Genomic DNA, 17,500 nt, shown 5'->3' with positions numbered 1-17,500 from the left:
ATTCAAATCTTCTTTCCCGTCTTCATTTTAGATTTGGTATCAACGGCACTGTTCTCAACTCGTTCAAATCGTATCTCACTGATCGATTCCAGTCTGTCATCGTTGATAACTTCCAGTCTGAACCCGTTAAAATCGGACATACAGTCCCACAGGGATCTGTTTTAGGCCCAGTGCTCTTCACACTGCACACTGCTCCTCTCGCTAAAATTATAAACCGCCATAATGTCAGTCATCATTCTTATGCTGATGACACTCAACTCCAGAAGAGTGATACCCTTGAAAAACTGTCGTCGCTCTTGCAAGAAACATCCGACTGCTTCCTGGACATTAAAAACTGGATGACTCTAAATAAGTTACAATTGAACGCGGACAAAACTGAAGCAATGATCATAGGAACTAAACAAAAATTCTCTTCCATCACAACTGACACAATCAAACTTGGCAGTACATCCATCCCTCTTTCCAGTTCAGTCGGGAACCTCGGCGTTGTCCTTGACAACACACTGTTCATGCAAAAATTTATCAGTCAGACATGTCAGTCCTGCACAAGATCAGCACTCTATGTTATAAATGTATTCACAGATCTGCCCTTTCCTATCTCTGTGGCTGCCTTCACCACTACACTCCATCTCGCTCTCTACGATCGGCTTCGGATCCACTTTGTTTACGCATACCCAGATTCAAACACTCCACTGTTGGCCGCCATTCTTTCTCTGTCTCTGGACCTTGCAATTGGAATGAACCTCTTTCGCTTCGTCAGGTCTCCACACTCAGCTCTTTCAAGTCTGGCCTTAAAACCCACCTCTTCCCAAGATAGCCTCCCTTCCCTGCCTCTTCCTTGTCTTAAGTTTCTCCAGTTTTAGAGTTATGAATGCGTGTCAATGACTGGTGCGAAAGCGTTTTGGTTTGTCTCTGCACAAGATTCAGCGCTATATAAATATCAATATTATTCTTCTGTGTGTGTGTGTGTGTGTGTGTGTGTGTGTGTGTCACTGTCTCTGTCTCTCTCTCTGTCTCTCTCTCTCTCTCTCTGTCTCTCTCTCTGTCTCTCTCTCTCTCTCTCATTTCATCATGGATCATGGATGAGCACTTCCCCATGACTTAATGTAGTTATTGCTTCTTCAAAGGTGTGGGGGGGAGGGAGAAGGAGGGATGATAAGGGGAGGGAGAAGGGAGTGTGTGTAAAGCTTTTTTTCTTTTCTTTTTTTTTTTTTCTTTCTTTCTTTTTTTCTGTGGACTCACAGATCTTGCACGTCAGTGTCTTTTGTCGTGATTTTTTTTCTATGTGTGTCTTTTTTGTTGTTGTTGTTGTTGGTTTTTACCCTGTTGTATGATTATTATGTTGTTCACATTTTTTTTTCTTTTTTTTGTATGATCCCTTGTTCTCGAGTTGTATGATTTCTCAACAAAGCTTTTTTTTGTTTGTTTTGTTTTTGTTTTGGTTGGTCTCTGTTTGTTCTTATCTCATTTCCGGGGCAGATAGAAATTCGTTTCTTTTCTCTCTCTCCCTGCCGCTGTCTCTGTCTCTGTCTCTTTCTCTCTCTCTCTTTCTCTCTCTCTCTCCCTGTCTCTCTCTCTCTCTCTCTCTCTCTCTCTCTCTCTCTCCCTCTCTCTCTCTCTCTCGCTCTCTTTCTCTCTATGTTTCTGCCTCTCGGACTTTGTATGTATACGTGGGTGATTGTGTGTGTGTGTGTGTGTGTGTGTGTGTGTGTGTGTGTGTGTGTGTGCGTGATATATATATATATATATATATATATATATATATATCGCTACACTACAGCGCCCCCCCCCCCCCCCTTTTTTTTTTTTTTTTTTTTTGCATTTTTTCCTGCGTGCAGTTTTATTTGTTTTTCCTATCCGCAGTGGATTTTTCTACAGAATTTTGCCAGGAACAGTCCTTTTTTTTGCCGTGGGTTCTTTTACGTGCGCTAAGTGCATGCTGCACACGGGACCTCGGTTTATCGTCTCATCCGAATGACTAGCGTCCAGACCACCACTCAAGGTCTAGTGGAGGGGGAAGAAAATATCGGCGGCTGAGCCGTGAATCGAACCAGCGCGCGCTCAGATTCTCTCGTTTTCTAGGCGGACGCGTTACCTCTAGGCCATCACTCCACAGTTTGGTAGCATTGCTCTATTCTACAGCCTCGCTGGTTGACGTTCTGGTTCTGATGTCTTTTTCCGGAGTGTGAGCTTGTTTGTGTTTTCGTGTGTCTTGTTTTTGACTTGATGTGTGTGTGTGTGGGTGTGTGGGTGTGGGGGGGGGTTGTTCGTGCGTGCGTGCGTGCGTGCGTGCGTGCGTGCGTGCTTGCGTGTTTGCACATATACGTGAACGCATGTGTCTGGCATGTGTTTGTAAGAATATGAAATTGTGTGTGTGTGTGTGAGTGTGTGTGTGTGTGTGTGTGTGTGTGTGTGTGAGTCCGTGTGTGTGTGGGGGGGGGGGGGGGGGGGGGGGGGGGGTGCACGCGCTAATATGTATACACGAGGGCTTATCTGTTTCATTGTTTGTTTGTGTGTGTGTCTGTGTCTGTGTCTGTATGCGTGTGTGTGTTTATTTGTATCTGTGCGCTCGCCTGCATGTTGTTCGTCTGTGTTTGCTGTGGTGTGTGTGTGTGTGTGTGTGTGTGTGTGTGTGTGTGTGTGTTTCCGTGTGTGTGTGTGTGTGTGTGTGTGTGTGTGTGTGTGTGTGTGTGTGTGTGTGTGTGCGTGTGTGTGTGCATGTGTGTGTGTGTGTGTGTGTGTGTGTGTGTACTTACGTGTGCTTCCGACATACGTGCATGCGTGTACATGTTGTGAACGTTCACGCACGCATTTCTCCCATTTCTGTCCCCATTGTCTCTGAGGCTTTGTTGTTGTTGGTTGTTGTTGTTGTTGTTGTTGTTGTTTTTCAGATCTCCCACCACCACCACCACCCTGCCCACCCTTACTTCCACCTGTTGCTTTTTCGTCTCCCCCCCCCCCCCCCCCCCCTTTTCTTTTTTTTTTTTTTAACCATGCTTTCCTCACTAACTGCTTTAGCAAGTTAAGTTTCTTCTTCTTCTTTGGTGGTGGTGGTGTTGTTGTATTTTCTTCGCTGTCAATCTGTGTGTGTGTGTGTGTGTGTGTGTGTGTGTGTGTGTGTGTGTGTGTGTGTGTGTTGTCAGGGCCTCTTTCTCTCTCTCTCTCTTTCTTTCTATCTTTCTTTCTTTCTATCTTTCTATCTATTTTTTTTCTTTCTTTATTTTTTCTATCGTTTTGTCCACCAGCACCACCACCACACTAGGGGCTGTAATCTTGCTGGTGGTGTCAGCCTGATTACATTACAGACCAGCGGCTCCTAACACATTTCACCGGCACAAAATGAATATTATCTGTCAGGAGGGGGGCTTAAAATTCGCTTCTTCGTCCCTCCCCTCACGCCCCCCCGCGCCCCCACCCCCACCCCCGCCCACACACACACCCCCGCCACTCCCACCAGCCCCACCCAACCACCTCTTACTTTCTGTGTCTGTCTCTCTGTTTCTGTCTGTCTGTCTCTTTCTCTGTCTCTGTCTCCCTCACTCTCTCTCTCCCTCTCTCTCTCGCTCTCTCTCTCTGTCTCTGTCTGTCTAACTCTCTCTCTCTTTCACACACACACACACACACACACACACACACACACACACACACGCTGCATACATACATTTTAACATACATGTGTATCTAACAGCTACCCTAACACATACGCACACATCAACCTTCCTTTCAACATTATTTTGTGTTACTTGACTTGTGTTGTTTTTGTTTGTTTTTGTTTGGGTTTTTTGTTGTTGTTGTTGTTGTTTGTTTGTTGTTGTTGTTGTTGTTGTTGTTTTTTTGGGGGGTTGGGGGAGGTTTGTTTGTTTTTTGTTGTTGTTTGTTTTTTGTTGTTGTTTTTTGGGTTTTTTTGGGTTTTTTTGCTGTTGTTGTTTGTGTTAGAATAGGACGGGTGATCGGCCCTGAAATGGCCCTTTTTACGGTCGCCTTGCCTGAAAGCAACATGCCTTGATTTGATTTAGATATCATTGGAGGAGGAGGAGGAGCGGGGTGTGATTTGTTGTTCAATGTCCCGTCACACATAACTGATGGTTGTAGGTATTTTGTTAGAGCATTGATTTCTTTGCATTTGAGTATAATCGTTTAGAAGACGGTAGGGAAAGAGGATGATGGATGGTGAGTCTGGAGAAGCCGGGTAACTGAGGGATGGGGGTGGTGGGTGGAATTTGAAATAAATATCTGAATACAGTTACAGAAAATTGCATAATGGATTTGGTTAAAAAAGAAAAAAAAGAAGAGAGAACTCGTTAACTCACTCAGTACGGCCAGTTCTCTCTTCTCGTCTACACAGACCCCTCGGATGTCCAGTGGGTGTCTGAATGACCCAACCTTTAGCTTCCGTCGTCAGAACTGTGGTATTCTTTGTCAACATTCACCTCTTCAGTATAAGAGCGTTCCGTTTGCAATATTTTGATGATGGCAATTGGGATGAAACGCTGTTAACGTCGTCTCTTTCGCCGTTCGTATGGAGAGAGTTAATCTAACAAGCAAAAAAACAATTGATAATGAAAGCCGGCAAAAAGGCAAGAAAACGTCAACGTTACTTGTGATGACACACTTTCGTGCAGGTAGAAGGCCCCACAGTTCAAAATTATGATTATGCTGCATTGTCACTTTACTGAAACATGATATACACACTTGACTTTTTAGAGCAATATTTAGTCCGTAATGAATTAGATAGTAAAGATGTATTATAATCGGTATTGGTGGTGGTGGTGGTGGTGGTGGTAATTGTGGTGGCGGTGGTGGTGATGATGATGGTGGTGGTGGTGGTGGTGGTGGTGGTGGTAATTGTGGTGGCGGTGGTGGTGATGATGATGGTGGTGGTGGTGGTAATTGTGGTGGTGGTGGTAATTGTGGTGGTGGTGGTGGTGGTGGTGGTGGTGATGATGATGGTGGTGGTGGTGGTGATGATGGTGGTGGTAATTGTGGTGGTGGGCGTGGAAGCTGAGGCGGGTTGTTGTCTCCTGACGATGACCACTTGTTGCTGATGAATGTTGCAGAACCTCGCCGCCCCATCGCCCCGGTCATCAAGAGTGTCACGGACACCACCGTCACGCTGGACATCCACCACTCCGGGGACCTGACCGTCAGGTAACCAACTACAACTACAACACCTACAACTACAACAACTACAACTACAACAACAACACCTACTACAACTACAACAACAACAACAACTACAACAACTATGACAACAACAACTACAACAACTACAACTACAACAACTACAACAACAACAACAACTACAACAACAACAACTACTACAACTACAACAACAACACCTACTACAACAACTACAACAACAACAACTACAACTATAACAACAACACCTACAACAACAACACCTACAATACCAACAACTACAACAACTACAACTACAACAACAACAACTACAACTACAACAACAACACCTACAACAACAACACCTACAATAACAACAACTACAACAACTACAACTACAACAACTACAACTACAACAGCACCACTACTACCACTGTCAGTGACAACAACAATTATGATAATGATGGTAATGATGATGATGGTGGTGGTGGTGGTGGTGGTGGTGGTGGTGGATGATGGACATCAAAACACCACCACCTCACCATCAAGTAACTAACTACAACAACATCAGCAGCAGCACCACCACCACCACCACCGTCAGTGACAACAACAATTATGATAATGATGGTAATGATGATGGTGGTGGTGGTGGTGGTGGTGGTGGATGATGGACACCAAATCACCACCACCTCACCGTCAAGTAACTAACTAAAACAACAACATCAGCAGCACCACCACCACCATCACCACCGTCAGTGACAACACAATTATGATAATGATGGTGATGATGATAATGATGATGGTGGTGATAATAATGATGGTGGTGGTGGTGGTGGATGGTGGTAACCGTCAGGTAACTAACTACAACAACAATACCTGGGTAGAGCCGACCGACTGACAGACGGCTGCCATTGTGGGCCGCTCATCATTCGTTTCCTGTGTCATCCAATCAGGTTTCAGTCACGCACATATATATACACACACACTCAGACATTTACCATCTCTTTCAAACTTTTTTTTTTATTTCTGTAATAGACTTGTTTTCATTTTCTCTTAAATATACATTTGCACTTTGCTGCACAAACATTCACAAGCAATTCCCTCTCTTTCACCCCCCTACCTCTCTTCTTTCCGTCTTAAAACACTTCCTAGTGAAAAGAAGTTAAACTGAAGATACTACATTTGACATGAACTGAACGGAACTCCGTGCATCGTATATTATCACGTGCAGCTTCTACCGTCTGATCGTGGAGCGGTTGGGAGAAGAAGACGAAGAAGATGGGGAGGGGGAGGCGGACGGGGAGAAAGGTCGCCGACGACGACGACGACGGAAGAGGGACCCCCTTCCCCCGTCCCACCTGCAGCGCCTAGACGTCACCTTCGACACGGCCGAGCGGCTGGGGCTCCCGGCGTACGTCACGGCCCAGTTGGCGCGTCAGAAGGTCAGCGGGGCCTTCACAGTGGGCGACAACCACACGTATGACGGCTACTTCAACGGGCCCCTCCAGAGGGACACCGCCTATGACATCTGGCTGGTGGCCTTCTCCGAAGTGGACGGGGTGAGTGAGAAAAGAACAGCTCTTAATTGAAAGGTTAATTAATCAAGCGAGACTTGCCTTGTCCGTTGCTAACACAGAAGTATATAATTATATATATACCCATGGTATCCAGTAAACAACACAGGTAACAGACACATCCATGTTCAGAAAATAATGAACAGGCTTTAACATCGAGTATCCCATTACTTACAAGGTTTAAAACTGAAAAACAGTTACGCGAACAAAAACTCGCATCAACCGAGTGACGTAAGCTGTGATGTCAGCGACCGACGCCCAGACGAGCAAGACACGATAAGCCCAGACTAGCTGGCCAGCACGCACATTCAAACCATGATTCGGGGGTGATGCCCTTCTAAGAGGTAGAACTGAAAGATTATTAATTAAGCGAGACTTGCCTTGTAAGCGGGAGTTTGACTGTGGCTCTACCCTCTGAAGGGTTTCAGGAAAGAACAGCAGTTAAGAGTGTTGTGTCTGCCAGAGTCCTTTATGTTCCAACAACTACAAGAGAGCGCCACGTCAGAATGACACAGGGAGTGACTGTGTCTGTGATCTACACAACCTGCGTTTCCCTGGTGATTGTGTTGTTTACTTAATCTAAGTAAATTCATAAAACTTGGAAAGGTTGTGTAACTTTCGTTACATCTAAAACATACTTGTCAGTATGTTTAAGTTTGATTTGTTTTGTTGCAAATCATCATTAGCGCGCGTGTGTGTGTGCTTGCGTGGGTGTGCGTTTTTTCCGTGTTTCGGAGACATCGTTGGACTGAAGTTGTGATTCAATGAGTATGTATTGTTATTGTATCCTCCACACCCCAAAAAGGGGCAAAGGGATTAAATTTCTTTAAATCTTTGAATCTTTGAAAAAAAGAATACGTCTTTAGTGGTTACTGGATTTGGTGAATGAGAAAGAACAGCTGTTGTTTGAAAGGTCGGTTTAGCGATACTTGGCTCGTAAGTAGGAGTTTTGCCTTAGCTGTACCCTCCGAAGAGTTCGATGAAGGAACTGCAGTTAAGAGTGTTGTGTCTGCCAGAGTCCTTAATCTTCTATAAAATAAAAATAATTAATTAAAAAGGAATGCGTCTTTTATTGTGGTTATCTCTTGGCGCTCAGCTGTCAGTGTTGTATCACCTCCTTAGTAGGGGGGGTATGAGGCGAAAAGACTGCAGGCATCACCCCAGTCCGACAAAAGCCCAGACTGGGAGGCCATCCTAATAATAGTTCCTGCCCTTGGTATGGTTGTGGACAGAGCTATACGGTGACTGTGGAGAGAAAACTAGGGTGTCCAGGGAAGCGCATGTTGCATAGAAAGCACAGACACAATCACTCCCTGTGTCATTCTGACATGGCACTCTCTTGTGTTTAAATTAAATTAAAAATATTGCTTAGAGCCCAGCCGACCATGAAGGCCATATCAGGGCTATACTCTCTTGTGTAAAACTGCGTGTCCCACGTCAGGAGCAACTGGTGGCAGAGACATTTTGTGTGTGTCACGGTGAGTAAAAGTTTAATGGCCTCCATTTTGTGGCAGGATGGGCCACAAGCAACCTGATTTGGGTTTGTTTTGTTTGGTGTGAGTGAGTGTTTGTGTTGTATAAGAGAATCTTCGTGTGTCTATGTTATTCTGTGAGTGATATGCTTTGGTGTTTGTGTTCTGTGAGAGATTCCTTGTGTGTCTTGTATTTCATTTCAATAAGACAACGCTTGGAGCTTGTGATGTATAGCAGACGCTGTGTGTGTGTGTGTGTGTGTGTGTGTGTGTGTGTGTTTCAGGAAAGAGAATGCTTGTGTTGTGCGAGAGAATCGGTGCGTATGCATGATGTAAGAGAATTATTGTTGTTGTATCACGGTACTTTTTGTTTGTTTTTTTTGTTGTGTTGTTGCTGTTTTGTTGTTGTTGGTTTGTTTTGTTTTGTTTTAGCAACGCTGGGGTTCATGTTCACATTCTCTTGTCTTCGTTTTCTTCTCTTGATTTCTCTCTGGCTGTCTCGGTATATCTCTCATTTTTGTTGTTTGTTTCATTGTTGTTTTTTTCATGTGTCTGTAGTTGTATGTGTGTGTGTGTGTGTGTGTGTGCGTGTGCGCGCGCGCGAGTGTGTGTGTGTGTGTGTGTGTGTGTGTGTGTGTGTGTGTGTGTGTGTGTACTGCGCTTACAAGTGTGTGAGAGGTTGAAGGGTAAAGATTAAGCCGCTGAAAAGTGTTCCATCAGGGACTGTGGTGCCAGAAATTCTGTAGTTTTCTCCAGGGGTAAGATCTGTGCTTGCTTCAAATGATCGTGTCATCGGAAATCACACAAAAAACCCTCGGTGCTCGAACAACACCGATTGAAACAGACCCCGTCTTTAATGAACTCAAACGCGGCTCAAGAACTCAAATCAACTAACGCAGTTTGACACACATCAAGATACACTGTCTCATTTCTGTCGTTCCACTATTCATTATAGAAATCAGCTGAAATAGATTGATACAACTACAAGTAAACAATTTGTTGTTTTGTTTTGTTTTGTTTTTTGTTTGTTTGTTTGTTTTTTTACATTCCTCACACACAGACACATACACACACAGACACACACACACACACACACACACACACACACACACACACACACACACGCACGCACATATTTAAATATTCCATAAGAAGACAGATTGTGCAACAAGTGTAACATCCTGGAAGACGAAATCCATCTTCTTGATCATTGTATTAAATATAAAACCTTAAGGCAACAATTTTTAAAGGATATTCAAAATTCGAATAACACAGGACATATTCCCAGTCAGGTGATGCTAACAGATGATGAATATATACAAACAAGATTGGGAAAATGTGTTTATGAATGCTGCTGTTGACTGCATTAACTGATTGATTAATTGTGGGTTTTTTTCATTCGTTCATTCATTTACTATTGCACTTGTGTCTTATAAACCTTACGGTTTCATGACAATAAAATCTATTCTATTCTATTCTATTCACACACACACACACACACACACACACACACACACACACACACACACACACACACACACACACACACACACACACACACACACACACACACCTCGTGCTACACACACCCTCGCGGAATTCTAAAAGTCTCGATCTGAAACGTTACCTGCTGTATTGGTCATGTGTTGTAAAGTTGCTAGTGAAAAGACGAATAAATCAATGATTAAATATTTATACAGCGCCTTTGCCCGATCGGAGACCAAAGCTCTAAGCGCTTTACAAACTCGGGGTCATTTGTAACAACAGGCTGCCTACCTGGGTAGAGCCGACTGACGGCTGCCATCGGGCGCTCATCTTTTGTTTCCTGTGTCATTCAATCAGATTTCAGACACTGGCATGGATGGATACATACACACTCCGACGATAGTTGACACCATGTTGAAGCTGGTCGTAATTATAGTTTGTGGTGGCTGTGGTAAGCCTGAGCAGCAAAGACAGAAGAAAAGCTACAGTGGAATTAAGTCACAGAACCTCTTAAGAAAGTTTGTAGATTCATCCCCCCCCACACCCCCACTCTACGCCCGCCTACCCCTTCACCGTCCTCCATCACCACTCCAAGGCGAGACACTCCTTTCTCATCTCCTGCTTCTGTGTGACTGTGTGTGTGTGTAATTGTGTGTGTGTGTGTGTGTGTGTGTGTGTGTGTGTGTGTGTGTGTGTGTGTGTGTGTGTGTGTGTGTGTGTGTGTGTGTGTGTGTGTATGTGTGTCTGTGTGTGTCTGTGTGTGTTCGTGATTGTCTACTTACATGCATATGGATGTGTGTGTGTGTGTGTGAACGTGTGTGTGTGTGTGTGCCAAGGTATATGTGTATATGCGTATGAGTTCCAGCGTGAATCGCGAGCGCGTACACGCGTGCATTTGATCAAATCAACACACGGCTGTGCGCGTACGTACGTCCGTACGTACATATGTACATACGTACCTATATATTTGCGCCAGCGCACACACACACACACACACACACACACACACACACACTGACGTGCGCGCCACGCGCCGCCTTCATCGGTAATCATCACTATGCTAAACTAAAAACCGACCTCTAGACAAAAGCAGCCCCCTACAACCCCCCTCCCCCACCCCTACCCTCCACCGTTCCCCACTCTACCCCCTTCACCCCCCCCCCTCCCAGTCCCCCTGACCCCCCCCCCCCCCCCCCTCTCCCCCTTCATAAATATTCCAGCACGAGTTACCCCGGGTCTCTCGTTCCTACTACCAGGTTCACATCATTACTGATGCTTCATTGCCCCAGCCTCTTTCTCTCTCTCTCTCTCTCTCTCTCTCTCTCTGTACTCTTCCCTTGCTTTGCCTTGCCTGGCCTCGCCACGATCGGGAAGGGGGGAGGGGGGGCATGCCAGCGACGGTAAGCAAACACGGCGGAAACAAGGGAGACTTTGGTGTGCCACGATTCGCAAAGAGAGAAAAGGCGAGATAGAGAGAGAGGTGGGGACAGAGAGGAGAGAGAGTGAGTGTGGAAGAATTGCAAGGAGAAGAAAGGAAAGGGAAGGAGGAAAAAGAAAAAGAAAAAAAGGTACTGAAGAAAGAGCAAAAGAAAGGAAGAGACAAAGAGCTGTGGGATGAGGTTGGGGGGGGGGAGTGTAAGGGGATGTGGGGGGTTGTAGTGGGAGAAAGAAACAAAGAAAGAAAGAAAGAAATACAGACAAAACAAAACAATACCCCCCAAAAAAACAGAAAAAAAAGGAGGGGAAAGGCAGTGAAGTCACACCTAAAGTTGTACAGTCATCCGGATCCGTTAGTTGTGTTCTTAACTTTGAGAAATGAGGATGCTGCTGACAGAAACACACTCTCTCTCTCTCTCTCTCTCTCTCTCTCTCTCTCTCTCTCTCTCTCCCTCTATCTATCTCTCTCTCCATCTCTCTATCTCTCCATCTATCTCTATCTCTCTCTCTCTCTCTCTCTCTCTCTCTCTCTCTCTCTCTCTCTCACATACACACACATATACACACGCGTGCGTGCGTGCATGCCTGCTCATGCACACACACACACACACACACACACACACACTGATGCGCGTGCACACAGTCACACGCTCATGAACACATTCACACGCTCGCGCGACACACAGACTCCCTCCAACAAAACTCATCTGCCTGTTGAGAGACACCTGTCACGTTTAAAATGTCTGTATATATGTATATGTACTTCGAGTTGGGCCAACAGCAACGTGAAAGCCGTGTGATCGATGGTTTCACCATTGCAGTGAGAAGTCATTTACGGCTTTTGTGAAGGACTATGACTCAAGATTGTACTGGCTGTTAGTGCTGCATGCGGCCTTGGGGTGGGGTGGGGTGGGGGGGGGCTAGTTATGCCTTTTAGGAACCATCCCAACGCCGACTGTCCTGAAACCTAGCTCCCCCGAAAGAGTGGGAAATTAACTTGGTGCAAGACACGATCCACATGATGACTGTCTACATGTCATGCAATGCCAGTGGCCAAAGCCGCAGTTTGTTCAAGAATGGGCGCATGTCTCTCTCTCTCTCTCTCTCTCTCTGTCTCTGTCTCTCTGTCTCTGTCTCTCTTCCCCCCTCCACCTCCCCTTGCCTCTCCCCTCCCACCCACCCCTCCCCGCCGGGCCCCCACCGCCCTCCCCCAGATCGAGGAAACCCTCTTTCGTTCTATGAACCCACCCACTTCAGTGACACCGTGGCTTCAGTCACGAGAGATTTGCGAGTGTTGCACGTGCGTGGTGCATGACCACCGACGTCATTCGTGTAGGCGTACACGGAAAACTTCGTTACTTTATGGCTGTTGAGAGAGAGAGAGAGTGGTGGACATCAACTTCAATAATGCATCAGGAGACAGACAGAGTGTGTGTGTGTGTGTGTGTGTGTGTGGAACACAACGATGTTTATCGATTGTATAAATGTATGTATGTATGTATGTACCGGATGATGGGGGCGCACGGTAGTGGAGAATCAGAGCGTTGAACTTCTAGCTAGATCTCACCCGTGGGGTTTTCGAGGTCCGTGTGTTCGATTCCGGACACTTGTTATGGTGGGTGGTTTAAAGGGGTGTGGGGATTTTTTTCTCTCTCTCTCTCCTGTCACTCAGGTCAGTAAGAGTGCAGACAGATCAGCTAATACATTTAACTTATTGGTCTGTCTGTATGTATGTATATCTCTTTCTCCGTCGCTCTGTCTCTCTCTCTGTTGTCTCTCTCTCTCTCTCTCTGTCACCCTCTATCTCTTGTCTCTGTCTCTGTCTCTCTCTCTCTCTCTGTCGCTCTCTCTCTCTGTCTCTCTCTCTGTTGCTCTGTCTGTCGCTCTCTCTCTCTCTCTAGCTCTCTCTCTTGCGCTCTCTGTCACCCTCTGTCTTTTCTCCCTCTCTCTCTCTCTCATTGTTGTCTCTCTCTCTCTCTCACCCTCTGTCTATCTGTCTGTCTTTCTGTCTCTGTTGTCTCTCTCTGTGTCACCCTCTGTCTCTTGTATCTGTCTCTCTCTGTCTCTGTCTCTCTCTGTCGCTCTCTCTCTCTCACTCGCTCTCTCTCTCTCTCTGTCGCTCTCTCTGTCGCTCTCTCTCTCTCTATCACTCTCTGTCTCTTTCTGTTGCTCTCTCTCTCTGTCACCCTCTGTCTATTCTCTCTCTCTCTCTCTCTCTCTCTCTCTCTGGCTCGCTCGCTCGTTACGTCTCTGTCTCGTGTCCAGTCGCACGCAGAAGAGTAAGTATTTAATTCATGTTAAAGATCCCACAATCCATGTCACACGTTGGCTCGGTGGGTTGTAGAAACCTGAATACAACGAGATTTGTTTTAGGAGTTCAGGTGTCCACCTTTTTGACGTGATATGAATGGTCATACCCATTCAAGCACTTTTCTTTAAACTCGTAAATGTGAAGTGGCATGCCACGAATGAAGAAGAAGAAGAAGAAGACGAAGAGAAGAAAGAGGGGTAAGACGAAAAAGGAACAGATTTTTTGCATTAGAACTTGAATGAGTTTGCTGAGACGAAAACAGCTAAGTCGATCCATCGTTTCCATACATTTGTTTATCCAATTTAATTAAGGACGGGGGGTTATTTATGTTGTTGCTTTGGGGGGTTTCTTTCTTCCTTTCTTTCTTTCTTTCACTTCGGTCATGTCTGTGTGTGTGTGTGTGTGTGTGTGTGTTGGGTGGAGAGAGTGTGTGCATGTGTATGGATATGAATGTATGAATGCGTTCGTTTTATTACTTTTTACGATGTTAATGATGATGATGGTGATCATTCTTCGTTGTAGTAGCAGTAGATGTAGCAGTGTTAACAAAATGATTATTTTTTGTCGTTATCGTTAATGTTGTTATTGTTATTGTCGTCACAAGGACAGATTGGAAGACTGGGCGATGCCTAAAATCTTTATCCTTGAGTAATAAAGTTTTTGAATCTTGAATCTTTCTTTCTTTCTTTTCTTTTCTTTCTTTCTTTTTTCCCCTATTTTACACAAATGTACGTTTTTGTTGTGAATTATAATAATGCCACTCTCCCCTTCTTCCTTTTTTTTCCAGACCCTTAAAGAATCATTTGCAAAGACAGAATCACCGGTTGTGGGTAAGATCTTTTTGTTGTTGTTATTATATTTTATAAGTTTACGTTGTTCTTTGGGCTGTGGTTGCTCGTTTGTTTGTTCGTTTGTTTGTTTGTTTGATGAATCCATAATTATTGAAAAAAAAGAATGTTTATATATATCTCAGTTTGTTTTGATTATCATTCAGCTTTTTAACACACACACACACACACACACACAGAGAGAGAGAGAGAGAGAGAGAGAGAGAGAGAGAGAGAGAGTTATCAGAACTGGAGGCCAGCAAACGAACTGAAAATAGGGACACAAACCCTGTTGGAGCAAAAGGGGGGGAGGCACTGAGTTTCACAAATTTTTTGCTTCCCTTGGGTCATATTTCTCGTGAGTTTGAATAAAACAACCAGTTAAATACTGTATTCGAGTTATGACGATATGCAATTTTGATAATTTTTTTCATCGCCCTTTTAGTCTTTCTTAAGCCTTAACGGTAACTACACACAAACAAAATGTATTTTAGTGGTAAACGAGGCCAGACTTTTTTTCTTTCTTGTTAGTGGAAATATATAATTTTTCGAGGCCGAATTTATTTATTTATTTATTCATTTATTTGTTTGTTTGTTTCACGACATCGATTGTTACTCCTGTTTTTGGAGAATGTGGGTGGGACGGAAGAGTATATATAGATATAATATATATATATATATATATAGAGAGAGAGAGAGAGAGAGAGAGAGATAAATTGTGTGTGTGTGTGTGTGCGTGTAGCTGGGGGGAAGGGAGGGCTTCATCACTATTTTAGGCCAATGTATGGAGGGCTTCATCACTATTTTAGGCCAATGTATGGAGGGCTACATCACTATTTTAGACCAATGTATTGTATCAGGGAGGGCTATATCACTATTTTAGGCCAATGTATGGAGGGCTTCATCACTATTTTAGGCCAATGTATGGAGGGCTTCATCACTATTTTAGGCCAATGTATTGTATCAGGGAGGACTTCATTATTTTAGGCCAATGTATGGAGGGCTTCATCACTATTTTAGACCAATGTATTGTATCAGGGAGGACTTCATCACTATTCTAGGCCAATGTATGGAGGGCTTCATCACTATTTTTGGCCAGTGTATTGTATCAGGGAGGGCTACATCACTATTTTAGGCCAATGTATTGTATCAGGGAGGGCTACATCACTATTTTAGGCCAATGTATGGAGGGCTTCATCACTATTTTAGACCAATGTATTGTATCAGGGAGGGCTTCATCACTATTTTAGGCCAATGTATTGTATCAGGGAGGGCTACATCACTATTTTAGGCCAATGTATTATATCAGGGAGGGCTACATCACTATTTTAGGCCAATGTATTATATCAGGAGGGGGTTTCATCACTATTTTAGGCCAATGTATTGTATCAGGAGGGCTACATCACTATTTTAGGCCAATGTATGGAGGGCTTTATCACTATTATAGGACAATGTATGGAGGGCTTTATCACTATTTTAGGCGAATGTATTGTATCAGGGAGGGCTACATCACTATTTTAGACCAATGTATTGTATCAGGGAGGGCTACATCACTATTTTAGGCCAATGTATGGAGGGTTTCTTCACTATTTTAGACCAATGTATTGTATCAGGGAGGGCTACATCACTATTTTAGGCCAATGTATGGAGGGCTTCATCACTATTTTAGGCGAATGTATTGTATCAGGGAGGGCTTCATCACTATTTTAGGCCTATGTATTGTATCAGGGAGTTTGTTGTTTTTTTATAATGCCAATGTATTGTATCAGGGTGGTCTCCATCACTATTTTAGGCCAGTGTGGTGTGAATTGTATTGTATTGTATTTGTTTCTGTCACAGTTCGAGCCCTGACGGCCCCGCCCCCTGCTAACCACGTCCCGGTGATCGTGGGCGTGCTGATCGTCTTCATCCTCCTCGTCATCACCTTCGCCATTCTCCTGCTGGTCTGGAGGCACGTGTTAGTAACCCCCCAAAAAAAAGTGTTTGTTGCCTTGCCTTCACGGTGTCTATGAAAAATAAAGAAAGCTCTTCTTCGAGCGTCATGGAGATATTTAGCTATGAACAGTCATGGTCTTCGCTCATTTCTTCTCCTTCTGATCTTCATCTTGTGATAAATTCAGACCCGCGAGGTTTTCATTCAGTATACCACCAGGCTGCCGACCTTTGCAAATCTATGTATCTAATTCTGCTTTTCATCTGTCTATGTATTTATTCATTATTTTATTATTTTATTCGTTCGTTCGATTGTTGGTTAGCATTTCAGAGTTGATTTGACGGACCTGTCTGGCTTGATATTTATCTGGAAGAGGAGGAGGAAGAAGAAGAAGAAAAAAGAGGAGGAGGAGAAGAAGAAGAAGAGGGAGGAGGAGGAGGAGGAATGATTCTTTCCATGTGCAATAATATTCAACAATTTGATTCAATATTTCCTTCTTTTTTTTTTCTTTCACAGACGGCGTCATGTCACGACAGAAGAGCGTGAAAAGTCAGAGTTGCCGTCCTTTGGCCCCGCCATCTTGCCCGAGCCCGACACCTCCCCTCCCCCGACTCCGATCAGCGAGGGGGTGTGCGTGCTGTCGTCTCTCGGTTCGTGTTCACTTACTTAGTGGAGCGTGTGTGTGTCTGTGTGTCTGTCTGTGGTGTGGTGACCGTACGGAAAAGATCAGACCTCATCCCTTTCATTTTCTGGGCATGCGCACGACAGATCTGTGTGTAGTTTCCCTTTCGTCGCCCCAACCCCCAGCTCCACCCCAACCCAACCCACCATCACCATCATCATGCCTACCCACCCCCACCCCTCCCTTCCCCACCATCACCATCTTCATGTCTCCACCCCCCACCCCCTGCCCACACCCCCTCTATTCTGACCCCCCCCCCCCCCACCCCCCCAACCCTCAAAAAAAAAGCAAACAAAAAAAAAACCAGGAAGGTAAGGCGGGTACGATTTGCCTGAAGGAAGTCTGTCTGAATGGCGTAGAGACAAGACCATACTGCTGCCATAGTCACTTTTGTGGTTGTTATTGCTGCTGCTGCTGCTTCTGCTATCACTACTACTGCTACTACTACGACTGAAATTACGCTGCAAACTGGTTAAAATCCCTTCATTTTCAAACATTATTGATGGTACTTACCATGCACTTGTTGCTGGGGTTTGTTTTGTTTTTGTTGTTGTTGTTGTTGATTTTTTGTTAAAGGTTACAAACCCAACCGCCATTTGATTTGTACCCTGCACAAGATTCATCGCTATCTTAATACTGTTGTTACTATTGTATATGGTTT

At 44.6% G+C, this 17,500-nt stretch overlaps 1 protein-coding gene across 1 annotated transcript in view; it reads left to right on the top strand.

The window, feature by feature from the left end:
* LOC143280385 (receptor-type tyrosine-protein phosphatase T-like) overlaps positions 1-17,500 on the top strand; it is a 230,871-nt gene that overhangs the window by 110,374 nt on the left and 102,997 nt on the right. The window contains exons 14-18 of the mRNA XM_076585020.1: positions 5,058-5,148; positions 6,350-6,677; positions 14,185-14,227; positions 16,064-16,175; positions 16,674-16,807. Coding sequence (XP_076441135.1) covers positions 5,058-5,148; positions 6,350-6,677; positions 14,185-14,227; positions 16,064-16,175; positions 16,674-16,807 — 708 coding nt within the window. The remainder of the gene's footprint in view (positions 1-5,057; positions 5,149-6,349; positions 6,678-14,184; positions 14,228-16,063; positions 16,176-16,673; positions 16,808-17,500) is intronic.

The sequence above is a fragment of the Babylonia areolata genome, chromosome 3, assembly GCF_041734735.1.
Source record: "Babylonia areolata isolate BAREFJ2019XMU chromosome 3, ASM4173473v1, whole genome shotgun sequence".
Lineage (NCBI taxonomy): Eukaryota > Metazoa > Mollusca > Gastropoda > Neogastropoda > Buccinidae > Babylonia > Babylonia areolata.
The sequence above is the reverse complement of the archived record's forward strand: the minus strand, read 5'-3'. Positions and strand labels throughout refer to the sequence as shown.